The sequence below is a fragment of the Silene latifolia genome, chromosome X, assembly GCF_048544455.1.
Source record: "Silene latifolia isolate original U9 population chromosome X, ASM4854445v1, whole genome shotgun sequence".
In the NCBI taxonomy this organism is placed as follows: Eukaryota; Viridiplantae; Streptophyta; class Magnoliopsida; order Caryophyllales; family Caryophyllaceae; genus Silene; species Silene latifolia.
Window position 1 is genome coordinate 33,155,459 of NC_133537.1, and position 18,319 is coordinate 33,173,777.

At 39.5% G+C, this 18,319-nt stretch overlaps 1 protein-coding gene across 1 annotated transcript in view; it reads right to left on the reverse strand.

Annotated features, from left to right (window-relative positions):
- Positions 1–5,433: 5,433 nt before the first annotated feature.
- The window catches only part of LOC141623205 (patatin-like protein 1), a 41,161-nt gene continuing 28,275 nt past the window's right edge, over positions 5,434–18,319 (reverse strand). Inside the window, exons 5-7 of the mRNA XM_074439282.1 lie at positions 6,290–6,580; positions 5,840–6,015; positions 5,434–5,727 (exon numbers count right to left, since the gene is read on the reverse strand). Of these exons, the coding sequence (XP_074295383.1) occupies positions 5,670–5,727; positions 5,840–6,015; positions 6,290–6,580 (525 nt within the window). The 3' untranslated portion in view covers positions 5,434–5,669. The remainder of the gene's footprint in view (positions 5,728–5,839; positions 6,016–6,289; positions 6,581–18,319) is intronic.

Below are 18,319 nucleotides of genomic sequence, written 5' to 3' on the forward strand. Positions count from 1 at the left end.
CTCGAGTAGCGGCTGAATCCAAGGGAACTTATGTATTAGCTTTGCCTAATGGGTTTGAGTTGTATTTACATAATTGTTTTTATGTGCCTACACTTTCTAAAAACATTATCTCTATCGCTATGTTAGACATGGACGGTTTTTGTTTTGTCATTAAGAACCACCGTTGTACTATTTCAAAGAATGACTTGGTTATAGACCAAGCTCCTTCCATTAATGGCATTTACATTTTAGAAACCTCGAATCCGACTAATGACATCTACAACATTCAATCAAAGAAACTCAAATCAAGTGATCCAGATGAATCGTTCATTTGGCATTGTCGATTAGGTCACATAAACGAGAATCGCATCAAAAGATTAATTTCAACTAATGTGATTACACCATTTGATTATCAATCATATGGAACATGCGAATATTACCTTCTTGGCAAGATGACTCAAAATCCTTTTAGTGGTAAAGGAACACAAGCAAGTGAGCTATTGGGACTCATACATACCGATGTGTGTGGACCAATGAGTATCACCGCTCGTGGAAATTATGACTACTTCATAACCTTCACCGATGACTTGAGTAGATATGGGTATATCTATTTAATGAAGCATAAAAGTGAAGCTTTTGAGAAATTCAAGGAATTTCAAAACGAAGTAGAGAACCAATTAAACAAAAGATAAAAGCACTACGATCCGATCGTGGTGGAGAATATCTTAGCCTTGAACTCGATTCACACTTGAAAGGTTGTGGTATTATATCACAACTTTCTCCACCCGGAACACCACTACTAAATGGTGTTGCCGAAAGGAGAAATCGAACCCTACTTGATATGGTTCGATCCATGATGAGTCAAACCAAGTTACCGAACTCGTTTTGGGGATTTGCGATTCAAACCGCAATAAGATCTTTGAACAATTGTCCCACCAAAGCCACCGAGAAAACTCCATTTGAGATATGGAAAGGAAGAGTTCCTAATCTATCCTACATGAAAATTTGGGGTTGTAATGCTTATGTCAAAACCAAAAATGACAATAAGCTAGCTCCACGATCTGAAAAAATGCACCTTTGTAGGCTATTCTAACACCCGAGGTTATTACTTCTATAAACCTCAAGATAACAAAGTGTTTGTGTCTTGTGAGGTCGTCTTCTTAGAAAGGGATTTTATTTCTAAGAGAAAGAGTGAGAGAAATTTTGAACTTGATGAAATTCAAGAGCCACAAACCGAGGTAGAGACGCAAGAAGATGTTCCTTCGTCGTCTAGCGCGGTTGTCCCTCCTCCTCTTAGAAGAACGGGCCGAGTTATTCGCCATCCCGATCGATATGTGGGACTTATCGAAGAAGATGGAACACTCGATGTGTTGCTTTTAGAAAGTGACGAGCCCGCCACCTACAAAACCGCAATCTCTAGTCCAAATTCCTCTTTATGGCTTGAAGCCATGAAGTCCGAGATGGATTCTATGCATGAAAACCAAGTTTGGAACTTGGTGGATTTGCCTAAAGGGGCAAGACCTCTTCAATGCAAATGGATTTTCAAGGTCAAGAATGGCATAGAAGGACATGATGATGTCTACAAAGCTAGGCTAGTGGCAAAAGGATTTACCCAAGTCCAAGGTCTCCATTATGATGAAACCTTCGCCTCCGTAGCCATGCTAAGATCCATACGGATTTTGTTAGCGATTGCCGCATTTCATGATTATGAAATATGGCAAATGGATGTCAAAACCGCTTTTCTAAATGGGCATTTAGAAGAGGAGGTGTACATGATACAACCCGAAGGTTTTGTCGATTCTAAAATTCCTAACAAAGTGTGCAAACTTAAGAGATCCATTTATGGTCTTAAGCAAGCATCTAGAAGTTGGAATCATTGATTCGATCATGTGATAAAAGAGAATGGTTTCGCTCGAAGTGTTGAGGAACCATGTTTATACATGAAATTTAGTGGGAGCAATGTTGTGTTCCTAATCTTGTATGTCGATGACATACTACTCATTGGAAATGATATTCCGATGTTGTCTTCCGTTAAGAAGTGGTTAGGTAACCACTTCTTAATGAAGGATTTAGGAGAGGCACAACGCATATTAGGTATCTGGATCCATAGAGATAGATCCAAGAGGATATTGGCACTAAGTCAAGAATCTTATGTTGATAAGATTCTTCGACGTTTCAGCATGGACAAATCAAAAAGGGGTTTGGTACCTATGGTAACTGGGACTATATTGAGCAAGTCTCAATCTCCCTCCGAACCCCATGATGTTGAACGCATGAACATGATCCCTTATGCTTCCGCTGTTGGATCAATCATGTACGCCATGATATGCACACGTCCTGATGTCTCGTATGCCTTAAGCATGACGAGTAGATATCAAGGAAATCCAGGTGAGAGTCACTGGATAGCCGTCAAGAACATCCTTAAGTACTTGAGAAGAACTAAGGATTCTGTCTTAGTATTTGGAGGAGACACTGAGCTCCGTGTTAATGGATACACGGACTCAAGTTTTCAAACAGACAGAGATGATATGAAATCACAAGTTGGTTTTGTTTTCATGCTCAATGGTGGTGTCTTTCATATGGAGAAGCTTCAAGGAAGTCAGAATTCACGGATTCAACAATGGAGGCTGAGTACATTGCAGCATCAGAAGCTGCCAAGGAAGCTGTATAGATCAGGCAATTCATGGAAGGTCTAAGAGTAGTCCTACCGCCAATGATCCCATCACTCTCTATTGGGATAACAGTGGGACGATCTTCCAAGCTAAAGAGCCAAAGTCTAGTAATAGATCTAGACATGTACTTAGAAAATATCATGTAATTAGAGATTTCATTGAAAGAAAGGAAATTGCGATTTGTAAGGTTGGGACGGATGACAACATAGCCGATCCGCTCACCAAGCCTTTATCGCAGGCTAAGAATGATGGACATGTTGCGTCCATGGGACTTAAAAGTGTACCAAGTTTGTATTAGATTTTGAAATGAAATAAAAGTGTTCTTTTTGTTCATGTTCATAATCACATTTGTCTTTTATCTTTTCCTTATACATTGTTACATCAAAACGGGTTGTAGTGACAAATTGAACCTCGTTAAAGTGAAGACGGATTAACATTGTATTTGTCCATAGCCACTTGTATGAGGTGACGTCTCGAAGTGACTAGAGTGTGATGCGATTGATGGCAAGTTCAAGTGGCATGAAGTCATGTGAGATAACTAGTCGATCACATAGACAGACTGTTAGGAACACTTTGTCGGACTAATGACCGCTTATAGAGTTCTGGCAAATTTATATAGCCTGGTCGTGGCGAGAGCTACTATAGTATTCTAATGAGTCGATTCTTTTGACTAAAGACTATTCGCCTAAGGTGGTACAGTTACAGATTAACTTTGATTTATGTTACTACGACCTTCGTAAATGGGGTCAAATGGGCATATTTTGGGTTATGATAGTTGTGGCTAGTCGAAGGGAATAAGTGCGATAGGAATTGTCCACCCTTTGTCAGGGTTATAACAATATCTCAGGGCCACTCGAGGAGTAATGAACTGGAAATGCGTGGCCACGCTCGGAAAGTATCTATGGTAGATAATTCCGGTCAATCAGTTATTCTCCAGATCGAGGAAACCACTCTCGATATGATCACTTGCAAGTACGACCTGAAAGACACCTTGCATTGAGTGGAAGATAGTAATAGGACAAGAGAATTGGTGACGCACACTTGTCGAGGACAAGTGGGAGATTGTTGGAATATGTGTCCTCCGACAATAATGCAATCACAACTGTCGATCATGATGATCACATGTTTAAATCTCGTTTTAAGAATACATGTGGGATGTAATATTTTACAGTCAACTGGTCCACACATATCTGTAATGATTGGCTGACTATTGTTTGACATTACTATCGTGCGACGGTGGAGATCAGTTGATCCCCTTAGGTCATACCTAAAGGGTAACACTCTTAATTGAATATTTAATTGATCGTATGACGATACGAGTTAATTAAATTACTTAAAATTGACGGGCGATTTTGGAAGTAATATTTACGTGTCTCATTGTAATTTGATTAAATAAGATACAGTCTAAGTAATCGAATTGTTTTATTATTTAGATGAAATTATTGTTTACGGAAACAATTGAAACGGAATGAATGATTTATTATAAATACAAGATGTTGTGATTTATAAATTGGCAAACCATTTTTGGTACAAGTAATTGTGAATTACTATGTTAATTTTTATAAGTGACATATTTTATTAATATGTTGATTTTTAATTGTTAAAATACATTTTATAAGATGTCATGTAATGTGTCACATGTGACATATTGACAAAATCACAAATAGAATTGACTTATCCATTTTATGTGTGTGTACCGAAATGGAGGGAGTATTAGGATAAAATTGTGTTGATCATTTATAAGTGAAAAAACATAATTATAATACCTACACATAGCCTTGCATACATAGCTTTCTCTTGGGAAGAAAAGGAGAGCATGCATTGGGTTTTCTCCCCTCCCCATTTCCGGTTTTCCCATAAGAAAAGAGCAAATTTTTTTGCTTAATTTTTCACTCTTACTCTACATGCAAAAACTAGTGTATTATTCATTCAATACATCTCTCATAAAACTTATAGAAAGAAAAGAGAGAAAAACTCCAAAATTCTTTCTTACTCTTGGCCGAATAAACAGGAGTACCAACAATATTTTGGGTCTATTTTTAGTAAGATTAATATTGTTCTAGTTCAAATAATATTAGTCTTTTAAGGTGTTATCTTGGGTATTCATCTTTGGGAGGGATTCTATCTTTGAATCTTTGTTCATCCATATAAGGAAAGCTCAAGAACAAGTAAGAAGGAGATCTTACTTGTGCCCTTTGATCCAAAATTTTATAGTAAGGAAAACGATTTCTTCTCTATTCTTTTTCATGTTTGCATGCATAAGATCTATATTTAATTTTATGACTAAATTAAATGTCACATATATGAATATGTTAAATAATGAGATAACGATTTCTAACAGTTACAACCCTCCATTTTAGCCCCAGAGAGTTACTTTCAGTCATACATCTCTAGCTTGAGGTATAAAATAGACATGAATTTAACCAGTAGTTTGTTTTGTGTCCTTTGTATCCCTTGTTATTTATGTTCTTTGGATAACTGAAAGTTTTTTTACTTTTGATTACCACTCTCATACGTGAGGATGTTATGGGTCGATTACAATTGACCTAATTTTCTTTCCTTACCAAAAAAAAAAAAAAAAATATCGTCCTCTCTTCTTCACCCACCTTCTCCACTTTTTCATCATTTTTCACCCGTCATTATTTTCACAAACTAACAAAATAGTTGCCTAACTCCAACCCGGCAATTCAAAGACTAAACTTTGCAAGAATTGGCATACTCCGATGGGGAAGGAATCGTCACTGCCGCAAACCGTAGTTTTAGGTTACACTCAAGGCTGAAACAGATCAAATTTTTCTGTCAAATTAAAGGCTTCTGGGAAAAGGGAAAATATGCTCTTGTCAAGAGTGTCAACTAGAGTAGAGTACATTGGGCAAGTTTAATGGACAACACACATATAGGTGAAAAACAATAGTCATTTCACTCAGAGCAATGACTATGAACAAATGTATGTAATGACAAATTTAGAATTAAAACCAGGCACCACACAAACACTTTACTCTGTTCGTCCGACCATCATCAGCTCGAGATATTCCCTCTTCGATATTTCCTTTTGTCTGACAATTGTTTTGCGAACCTGTGTGCACCAACAACGTAAAATTGATGGCAGAATGTCTACAAAATGATTCAAACTAAAAAGAAAATAAAGATAAAGTCATAGAGAGTAAATATTCGTCAGAAACGGAAACCTTGTAAGAGCATCAGAATAGGAGCCAAGATGTGGTTCTGGTTGGAGAAGTCCAGTCTCTAAGTCCATTTTGCACACTGGTTTCTTAAACAATTCTTGACCAATTTTCACCAGGTTTTCCAGGTTTTCCTTTGTCGATATATCTGCTGATGTTACTACTCCTGTTAAGCTATCATCCTGGTCCATTTCCACAATTATCATGTTTATATACAACGGCAATGAACATGTTTAATCACACTGGCGAAAGGAGAGGAGAGCGAAGGGCCCTCCATCCCCTCTAAGTACAGTCTTTTCGGATTGTCATTTAACATTGGTCGGATCTTTAGGAGACAAACACGACACATTACCTCAATGTCGTCTCTGGGAAGTAAGCTTCAACCAATGACTACTATTAAAACACGAAAAAAAATTAACGAGTAACTGTATTTTATTCCACATCTTTGGGACTTACTTGAACACGAAGATACCTATCTTGGCAACGATGAGAGTGAAAAAGAACATTGTTATGGTAATCAACCATATCAGCCCCAGCCTCGCAGAAACAGTTGATTATGGGACATGAGCCACCTTTAATTAGCCAAGAAAGAATTCCCCACTTTGCTGCTTTCTTAGCGTTGAATTTGTAGTCGTTCCTTGTTGATCCTGTCCCCACTGATATAACCAGCAGTTTATCATGTATACACCCATAATCTGAATCTTCTTTCATTATATCTCTTGTCACTTCACTTATTGCCATAAAGGTCTGCAAAAGAGCAAAAATAAGATGAAATAAATATCAATGACTTTGCAGATAAATGAAATTGAAACTTGCCAGCATCTGATAAGACTACTTAAATCTGAAGAAAGTGTCCATTCTTCCCAGTTACTGTTTGTTAGCGTTGATTAGTAATAGAATACTTCTATGTAATATTCTTGTAGATATTATTAGCCTAAATTGTAGCTTGATATTTTTATGATAGGTTGTAACCTAGGTGTATATATATAAACTTTGGCATAATCAATAAAAGACAGGGAACACAATCTTTGATGGAATCAGGACTCTCTCCAATTTTCTAAAAAACAAAAAACAAAAAACACTAAGGGTGTGTTTGGATAGCAAAAGTGGAGGAAAAGGGAGGAAAGGGGGGAGGAGGAAAGGGAAAGGGAGAGAAGGGAAGGGGAGGGGGAATGGAGTGTTGTTGTTTGGATATATTTTCTCTCCAAATTTTGCCTACTGTGGAGAGATTTTAATTAGCCTTGAAGGAAGGAAATTATATCCCTCTAAATCTCTCATCTTCTATTTCCCTCCGCCCTCATTTGCTACACAAAAAGGGATTTTAAATCCCCTATTCTCCCTCTCTTTCTTTTATCTCCAAATCCCTCAATCCAAACACACACTTAAGGTTGTGTTTGGATAGCAAAAGTGGAGGGAAAGGGAGGGGAGTGGGAAGGAGGGAAGGGAAAGGGAGAGAAGGGAAGGGGAGGGAGAATGGGGTGTGGGTGTTTGGATAAAATTTCCCTCCAAATCTTGCCTATTATGGAGAGATTTTGATTAGGCTTGGAGGAGGGAAATTGAATCCCTTCAAATCTCTCCCCCTCCATTTCTCTTCACCCTCATTTGCTATCCAAACTCGAGATTTTAAATCCCCTACTCTCCCTCCCTTTCTTTTCCCTCCAAATACCCCAATCCAAACACACGCTAAACCTCATCCGTCTCCTCCCTCTTTCTCTCTTCAATCATGGCACCTGGTGAATCATCTAAACCCGCCTTTCATCCTGCTTTTGCATCACCTCTTTCAAGAACCATGTTGCCATCGTTCTCGAGATGGATGATAGTGTTCAATATCTCTCTGATCGAGCTTTTTAATACTGTTACCGCGTTTGAGATCGTTGATCGCCTTGTGGACCCCCCGCTGATGCCTCAGATCATCCTGCCGTCGACAAAGCCCTTTGGGCGCGCCTATATGCTGTTGACAAGCAATGGATCTATGGCACTATCTCCAATGACCTTCTTCAGACCGTCGTCGAAGACGGTTCTTCAGCGAAAGATAAATCAAACTGTCTCAAGAATTTGTTCCATGACAACAAGAACTCTAGGGCCGTCTTCCTCGAACAACAAATCATCCCGATTTCCCTAATCTTGCTGCACATTGTCAGGTGCTCTAAAGATGCTCGCTAATCCAAAGTGAGGAACGAACGCCTTGTCTAATTTTAATATGAGCACCCCTCATAGTATCATTGTCGGAAATGGCCATCAGATCCCTATTCGGGGCTACGGTAATGCTTCCCTTTTTTGTCCCCACACCCCTTTAAAACTTTATCATGTCCTTCACGTCCCCGAACCTTGTCAAAAACCTTATCATAAACCTTGTGTCTGTTCACAAATGTTCACAAATTTACTACCGATAACTCTGTTTCCGTGGAATTTGACACATTCGGTTCGGTTTTAGACGGGGACACAACATATAAGAAGAAATTGTAGCGGTGACCTCTACCCTCTCACCACCACAAAAACGGCCACCTTCGTCTCCTTGTAGATACCCGTATCCGTCGATATTGGAATTTATAGAGAACCCGACAAACACCCGATGATGATAGGACACATGTATCCTTTAGTTGTCATTGTCATTATTTGGGCTCGTTTTACGATGTAGAATGAGCGTTGTCGACGAAGTATTAATTTAAATGATATATAAATTAAATGTTTTTTTAAAAAAGTGAATTCATTTTATTGTTTTAATTTGAATTTATTTTCTTAAATTTATTTTATTGAAAATAAAATATATTTTTTTGATTTGAAAAATCATTTATTTTAACGTATTAATTGATTTGAAAGATCGATTTTGAAAGTTGAAAATTCGTTTTGATCACACGTTTTGGAGCTCCATCGTAGCTCGGTTTTTGAGCCCGTTTTCTTTACGATTTGGCACGAATATCGAGTTCACTAACCAACCTAGGCTTTCACTTATCAAACCCCAGTTCGAACCCCCATACCCACGTTCCAAATCTCGTCCCAAACATACACAAAACAGCCCAACTCTTTCCCCTTACCCGCGTTAGCTCTTCCCCTCTTCTAACCCGTTTTGTGTGCTTCAAAGCTTGACCCAAACCCGCCACAACCAACCCAATTTCTGCCCCTCATTACCCACAACAACCCATCACTAAACCCACCACGAAACCCATCCAATTCCCGTCCCAAACACCCAACAAGCAGCCCGCAAATAACACGGCCTATCCCCCTGTTTTGCGTGCTCAAACCCGAGTCCAAAACCCGCTCCAAACACCACCAAAACCCGTGCCCATTAACCCTAAACCATACCCTAGTATCCTACCCATATTACCTTAGCTTAACCACCAAGCAAACCCCCCATACAAACCCTAAAAACCCCACGAAATAGCTGATGGACAGCAGCCATGCAAACCGAGCCCGACTGCTTGTTGCTCTCTTTTACCCTACTTTAACTCCCTATAAATACCTTCTCTCCACCATACATTCATTCCTCTAAGTTCTCCCCACACCATACTGCAAATAACAACCATCAATCATCCAAAAAAACCCTAAACTAAAGCCGTGACAGCCGCTTGAAAACAGGGACACAAATCTTGTTTTCGAGTTTCTGTCGTGGTCTTTGGCCTTGATTCTCGTGCACAAAACTTATTAAAACTTCTGGTTTATTTCCATATTCACAAAATTCAGTCTTTCTAGTTTCCAAAACATCTTTCGGATTGAAAAATCGTTGAGAAACGAAGTCGTGGTGAATGATTGAAAATCGCTGCTCAAGTCTGCCTTTTGAACGTGTTGTTTCGTGATTTCAAAATTCAATTTCAATTGTCTTCGTCGACGACGGCCCCTCGAGATAAAATCTACGATCGATTACGACCTAAGGCGGTGTCAACGATACATGTAGGTTGAGGGTGCATCAAATCCTCCTTCTTTCCTTTTTTTATTTCGTTATTTTTATTTGTTTTTCTATCGCTTATTTTATATATTATACATCGTCTAACATCGTTAACTATGAAATATTAGTATAGTATGAGTATGAGTTAAAGTGCCATTCCGAATACCAGCGTTGACTTGAGTTGGGAAAGAAATCCGCCAGATTGGTCGGTCGTATCCCCTTCTCATTTACATATCCTCGTATTTGGAATCAGACAGAATTAAATCAATCTAATTGACGTAGTATGTTATTTGTACCTTTGTTTTAACTTTGATCTTTTCATTCATCGTAATAGTAGGCCACCTTTACACAATTCTTTCAATTAATTTAACACCTCAATTTAGTTCGTTAATTTATTAGGCATCTTAGGAGTAAAATAACATAATTGTAAATGAAATTTGCAATCTTCTAATTTTTAATTGAATTCATCTTCCCATTCACTAATTTTCTCGCTAGCATGGAAGTGCGTACTTAACACCTTTCCATTTGCACTCGTTGACAAATTAGAATTGTTTTTATCCTAGTTCGTAATTATTTAATTTAATTTATAATTAATTAACCTTTAATTTGTTTTACTTGTTTCTAATATTGTAAATTTTGTTTTTATTATTTTTTAAGGTTCAAAATATGTAAATTTAATTTAGTGAATTTTTCCGTAATTTATTTTGCTGATTTCGAAATTAAAATGCAATTAACTTTGCTTTCTACAAAAAAACCGTGCACTGCACGGGTCTGTTCTGACTTCTGATCCGTGCACTGCACGGGTCTGTTCTGACTTCTGATCCGTGCACTGCACGGGTCTGCCAGTTTTGATTTCTTTTCTTCTTTTGTTTCTTTAATTGTTTACTAATCCTATTTTAATAAATATGGATTGGTGAATAATTTTAATGAGTTGGGTTCAATTTAATCAATAAGTTGTACCTAATTTATTTCAAACCTTTGTATTTGTTTAATTTAATTTAATTAGTTTAATTCTAGTCTAATTTGTTTACTAATTAATAAATCGGCTAACATCATTAATCAATCTAACTTAGTTTTAGCCTTTTTGTTTACATTTATTTTATTTGTTAAGTCATAATAGTTTAAGTTATTTTTGTTAGTTTGTATTGTAATTTTGTATCATGTATATTGGTTTTATTTTAATTGAGTCAAAATAATTTCGATAGTTGTTGTAATTAGATCGAGTTGTAATTTATTTCTCGTTGTGTCGGCATGAAATGCCTGGGTTGTAATATTATAGATCCCAATGGCTCCCCCATTCCTCCTAAGCCGTGTTTGCGCATCTTTTATTTCAAATCAACCAACATGCTAAAACAACTTTGACAAAGTTAGTATTCATGCATTAAACGACATAGAAATTATTGTCACATGTTAGGGTTTTAAAACGATGTTTGCATATCATATATCGTAGTAGCTACGACCTTGTTTGAAATCCGATACTTGACTTAGTAGAGGCCGTTATTGACGGGCGGGGTTAGGTGTCCTTATGGGCTTCCTAACACGTACCCTCACCCCTTACTCAAGATCTATGGTTTGTGGATCCGTCTAAATACCATTGGATTACGAGAGTCATTCAAATCGAGTGATATAGGGTACAAGTCTTTATCTTTAATCACTCGTAGTCGATTGGCTTTATGCTTTTCGATGAAAGGTGTAAAGTTGACTTGAACGGTTCCAAGTTCCCATAAAACTTGGTGGCGACTCTAATTTTTCTTAATTCGATTCGAAGGAACCTCGAGTCGATTGTGCCTAGTGTGGATCCCGCGGACGCAGTTCCCGTGGGCCTTGTCCCTGATTTGGCGACTCATACTGGGAAAAGAGGACTAGTTACACTTTGTTTCTAGGGTCTTTTCCTTCGAGGTGAAACTTGAAAAGAAAGTATTGGAAAGTAAAACATTACTCGTAGTGCTACGATTCATGCATAAACCCTTAAGGACTTTCCCGAGCCGTCCCAGCGCTTCTTTGTGACGCGTGGGGGGTGACGTCCCACTATGCCAGGAACTTGCACATTGCTTGCTTCCGCTCCGCCTCGTCGTGGTTCTTGATGGTGGGGATGCTCTTCTAGGTACTCTACCTAAAGGCCCTTGCTCTATAAGACCCAAAAAGGATGGAGGGCATAGACCTTCTTGTAGAAGACTTGCCGAGACTTAGAGATGTCTAGGAGCATACATCCTTATAACATGAGAATGACAATGTGCGAAATGAATTTCCCGAGTCTTTTCAAATTTTCCGTATCGATTTCAAAACCGAACTTTTGAACAACTGACTTTCAAAATAGCATGGTTTTAAAAACGCGGAATGCTGCCCAAGTAGAACTAGATTTTTCGGCCCAAAATAAGCTTTTATAGCCGGCATGCTGCCCATTTTAAATCTCATTTTCAAATCGATATTCGTTTTTTTTCAAATTCAATCCAAAATATTTCTCGAACCTTAACCAAGCATGAAATGCGTCGAGTCGTGTCCGGGTCCTGGCCGTGTTAGGCTAGGCGTGTTTTGCCCCAAGAGTCTAGAACACGACCTTGTTGGGTCACCCAAGCTCACCTCTTGGGCTTCGAGTCATGTGGGTCGACCAATTGGTCTAGGATAGTCCACAGAAACGTCCAAGCTAGGCCATTTAGGGCGTTTCACTTAAACCTATGGGCTATGTTGGTCCAATCACGGGTTTAGTCACACCGGGTCCAGTTTAGAATCGAGTTATGATGGTTTGAGTCATGCCGTTTTGTCGAGTCTAAAATGAATCGATCTCTAAATCCAACCGTGAGTCGAACCTTTTGGTTAGTCAGTCTTAAGTCGAGTTTTTGCTTGAGTCAAGTTGGTGTCGTGTCCTTAAGTGTGCAGGGGCTCTTACATTTGAATATTGACTCAGTTCGGGGTTTTCTTGTAGAAAGGCCGCCAAAAACCCGACTTCAAGCAATGGAAGATGTTGTTAACAAACTCACTGAGGCCGTGAACCTCAAGATGGCCAGAATGGATGCAATCGAATCTAAGCTGGGTGAAGATTCCTCTTCATCTACCCCACCTCTGACTGATCTGGAGAAACGGTTCAAATTCATTGAAGACCGTCTGAAGCTCTCCCAGGGGAAAAAAATCCACTACGAAAATGCTAGGGCCTATGCCCCAGTTCAGGATAAGTTGCCCACAAACATGGTACTCACTGATATCCCAAAGTTTAAGGGCACAGAAGATCCGGTCCACCATGTTAAGGCCTATAAGGGGTACTTAGCACTGAAGGGAGTACCTGCTGACATGCTCTCTGAAATTTTCGCTCAATCTCTGGATGAACACCCGAAGGCGTGGTTCTATAATCTGGACCTTAAGAACTTCCCTACCTTCGAAGATATCACGGTGGAGTTTTGTAAGCACTATGCTGACAATGTCGAAATTCGGACCAATATAAGAACGCTAGAGGTTATGACGCAGAAAGAAAAAGAAGGCTTTACTGAATTCCTTGCAAGATGGCGCGCTGAAAGCGTGAAATTAGCCAAGAAGCCTGACGAAGTTGAAATGGTAGATAAGTTCGTAAAGAATCTACGACCTATTTACCGCAATGCTCTGAAATACCAGAATTTTGGCTCTTTCAAAGAATTGATAAGAATCGGGATAAAGGTAGAAGATGATGTCATAAGGGCAGAGGCTGAAAGGCCGAAAGGGTACCAAGGGGCCTCATCGTCTAAGGGCAAGGCCCCAGCAACGGCCCATATTGATGAAGCCATCAATCTCTTAGAAGGGAAATCGAAGAATCCGCAGCGCCAAACACCAAGGGCATTCACCGATATCGGATGCACTTATACATACGCTCTCCAAAGGCTCATAGCCCAAGGAAAGCTGAAGCCTATTGGTCCGACTCCGGACCCTCCCGCTGATCAACAAGGTAAATGGTATAAACCAAATGCCTACTGTGCCTTTCATCAAGGGAAAGGCCATGATACTGAAAGGTGCTATCGACTGAAGCACGAAATCCAAGACATGATTGAGAATGGAACACTCCCGATCCCAACTGTTAAACCCAATAACATCACCAATCCATTTAGTGATCACGCCAATTTTGTTTCTGTCGAAGACAATGTCGATTATTCCCATCTTATCCGCCCATATCACTTGAAAGGGGTGTTTATCGGGAAAATATTTGTGGATTGCTTTGAATTCTTGCCAAACCCGAAGGATGAAATTCAAATCGGGAGTCTCGCTCTAGAATGTACTCCTCTCATTAACGAAGTTAATGAAAGACAATTCGATTCACCAACCTTCATCACTGGCGTAGATCCTCAGAGGACTACCTCGGGATGGAGGCAGACCATCAAAGGGATCAAGGACAAGAACCGAGCATCTAAGCTGACAGCTGAACAAAGGAAAGCTCAAGACCAGATTTGAAAAATTATGAGTCGGGATCTGTTTTCTTTTCTTAGTCGAGTCGAGTCTAGGACTTTCTTTTCTTGAAGCTGAGTCGTTTGTCCCGCGATGACCTAGGGTGTGTCCTAGGAATCGTTCCTTTGAGTCTGTTAAGCAATTGCCTTTCCAATAAAAAAGTTGCAGTTTTGTTTCTAATTTGTGTTGTTTTCAATCCTCAAATCATTCTGAAAGCATGATAAAATGCACAACACACTCAAAGAGATCCCTGGGGTAGAAATATGTCCCGTTTCATAACCTAAGGTACACTAGGATCCCGTGTTTGATTCCTTTACCTATTCCATGTCTGGCGGTAGAAAACCTCAATCAAAACCAATGCTTAACACAATCTTTTAGATGATTCTATGACGAACTCGGACTAGCTCCTTGTTTCCCCTATCGATGATGGAAGGCAAGCCTTTTCCCCATAAAATCATCCCCTCTCGAAGAGAGAAGAGACCAACCCGTTGTAACAAGGATTTGTTAATTCTGACCCAAATTAGTTGGTGAAGCTCAGTTTTCAAGGTGTATCCATTTATGACTAAGAGAATGAATAAAAGGATGAAAGAAAAGAAAAATGAAAAATGAAAAGTGATGAAAGAAAAAGAAAAAAAGAAAAAAGATGTTGAAGTCATTGCAGAACGCTTTTGGTTGAATGTCGGAGTTACAGAGGCCAGAAGTCAAGTCAAGTACCCATAGTTGAAGTTCAATGGGCGAAGCCCAAAAGCGTAAGTAGTAACCTCTTTACCCTCTAAGTCCTTCCTGAGACAGTTACAAGGGGATAGTCGGGAATTTTGAGAATCATTCCGCTTGTGCTGTTACACCCAGCCTTTAGGGTCCAGATATGGAGATTTGAACCCACATTATTTTCTAATCCATTTGCACTCGGGTTTTGTCAAACCCGAGACACCCATTCCAACCACATCAGCAGCCATAGCCCTTAGCCTTAGCACCACAAAACAAACCTTCAGAATGATGGTTAACCATTCAAACTTGTTATTACCAAGCTCCACATCCCAAAGAACCACAACCTTTTGTACCAACCCTAGACACGGATTTAACAAAGACCTTACATGTGCTAGAATGGGATACGACATGATACCTTAGGTGAAACCTTCGAGTGTGTACACACAATTAAAATGCCAAGTTTATGCACCTTGATCGAACTACGTCGGATTTGATTTCGCTCCACGCGAATAAGTAGGCAGTCCTTCAGAATAAGGGATTCAATCCACTCATCAACCAAGTTGTCATCTTGTCGGTTTCTTATGGGTCTTAACCAAGTCCAAATGAAGCAACCTTTGTTTGAGTCGATCTTAGCACTCGATGTAGGCTAGGATAAGGATATAGGTTCAGATGAGTAATGTCAAGTCTCGGAATGAGCTTTATCTAACGGTGTAAGCAAAGATGCCGAGTCAGATAGATGTGGGTTTGTGTTAGGAACAGAAAATATGAAAAACCAGTTGAAAAGAATGAAGGCGTGGAAGAAAAATAGTAAAAGTCCGCTGAAAAGAAAGAAGGCGGTTGCAAGAAATAATGAAAACTCGCTGAAAAGAAAGGAGGCGAGGAGAAGAGTGACATAATGTTCCCAACAAGAGTGATGTGTGATGTCTAAGTGTTCTCATAAAATCAGTCTGTGTTTAGTGTCTGGGCGAAGCCAACGTTGTTGCTCCGTGAGTTTAATCCACCTTGTCAATGCCAAGTGATCTTGATTCCCATGTGCCCTCGGGAGCACTCCCATGCCATACGCAATCTTCATCCCAAGTCCGACGACCTTGTGATTCCCGTTTGTCATCTTTTGGCGTCAGAATGGCCAATTTACCTTTCTATCCCCAGCAAGCCAATATTTGAATTAAAACCCGTGCACACTTACGGTTTTATTTTCTTTTTTTTTGTTTTACGGTAGAGAGCTACGCCCACGTTGTTTACAAGTCATACAGAGTGTCTGAGTCATATTTCATGCTCACCCATCAAAGTTCGATTTCAAAAAATTTCAAAATTGCAAAAAAAAAACTTTTCAAAATTCCAAAAACTTTTCGCGAATTATGGATAGATGATCCAAGTAGTGGAATCTTTTTGGGTCGATGATCCAATCCTTCGAAATTCAAAATTCAAGATTCAATTTTTGAAGGGCCGACGGCCCAACATTCCAAGTGATGTCGAATTCAAACTTCGGGTCGATGGCCCAGTTTTTCAAAATTTTCAAATTCAATTTTCGGGTCGATGACCCAATCTTTCAAATAATCCAATTTTAAGATCGATGATCCAAATGTGTTTATGTGATGATTATTGCTAGTACGTTTTTGTGTTTCAAATATAGCAGGATATGCTTCAACTGGGGGCTCTAAAGTCTTCGACTTTAGAGCCATTACAAATCAGGGGCTCGGCCGTTGGCTTCGAGAGACCATTATCAGATGTAAAGGATGACATCCACCAAGAATTCAATTCAATACAAGAGTATGAAATGGAAGAATTCCGTAGCTGAAAGCAAATGATGAAAGTGGCGGCAACCTCCTTGGAAAGTTCCGTCCCATTCGGACAAGCGCCAACAGATGATAAATTTTGGGCAAATGTCAGCAGATGATGAATTTTGGACATACGCCAGCAGATGATAAACTTTGGGCATGTGTCAGCAGTTGCCGAACTACGACCCGGGTTTGATTCCGTCAGAAACGGATACGTAGGCGCCTAAGGATAAGGCTCAATCCACCATATATACAGTTTTAGGGGTCGACGACCAATGATGACAATTTGACGCAACAGAAGCAAGAGTTAATCCCCGACGAAGTTTCGGGTATGATCTCTTCTTATGGCTGGCGAGCTTATATACACAAGTCTAATGGACTATAAACGACCCGAAGAATCCTCAGGTCGAGAGGGACCTGGGGTATACTTTGACTTTCGCCTTGTCCAAGCCTCAGTCAAAGTGGGGGCTCTGTAAATACCCATATCATTCGATATTGGAATTTATAGAGAACCCGACAAACACCCGATGATGATAGGACACATGTATCCTTTAGTTGTCATTGTCATTATTTGGGCTCGTTTTACGATGTAGAAGGAGCGTTGTCGACGAAGTATTAATTTAAATGATATTTAAATTAAATGTTTTTTTAAAAAAGTGAATTCATTTTATTGTTTTAATTTGAATTTATTTTCTTAAATTTATTTTATTGAAAATAAAATATATTTTTTTGATTTGAAAAATCATTTATTTTAACGTATTAATTGATTTGAAAGATCGATTTTGAAAGTTGAAAATTCGTTTTGATCACACGTTTTGGAGCTCCATCGTAGCTCGGTTTTTGAGCCCGTTTTCTTTACGATTTGGCACGAATATCGAGTTCACTAACCGACCTAGGCTTTCACTTATCAAACCCCAGTTCGAACCCCCATACCCACGTTCCAAATCTCGTCCCAAACATACACAAAACAGCCCAACTCTTTCCCCTTACCCGCGTTAGCTCTTCCCCTCTTCCAACCCGTTTTGTGTGCTTCAAAGCTTGACCCAAACCCGCCACAACCAACCCAATTTCTGCCCCTCATTACCCACAACAACCCATCACTAAACCCAACATGAAACCCATCCAATTCCCTTCCCAAACACCCAACAAGCAGCCCACAAATAACACGGCCTATCCCCCTGTTTTGCGTGCTCAAACCCGAGTCCAAAACCCGCTCCAAATACCACCAAAACCCGTGCCCATTAACCCTAAACCATACCCTAATATCCTACCCATATTACCTTAGCTTAACCACCAAGAAAACCCCCCATACAAACCCTAAAAACCCCACGAAATAGCTGATGGACAGCAGCCATGCAAACCGAGCCCGACTGCTTGTTGCTCTCTTTTACCCTACTTTAACTCCCTATAAATACCTTCTCTCCACCATACATTCATTCCTCTAAGTTCTCCCCACATCATACTGCAAATAACAACCATCAATCATCCAAAAAAACCCTAAACTAAAGCCGTGACAACCGCTTGAAAACAGGGACACAAATCTTGTTTTCGAGTTTCTGTCGTGGTCTTTGGCCTTGATTATCGTGCGCAAATACTATTAAAACTTCTGGTTTATTTTCATATTCACAAAATTCAGTCTTTCTAGTTTCCAAAACATCTTTCGGATTGAAAAATCATTGAGAAACGAAGTCGTGGTGAGTGATTGAAAATCGC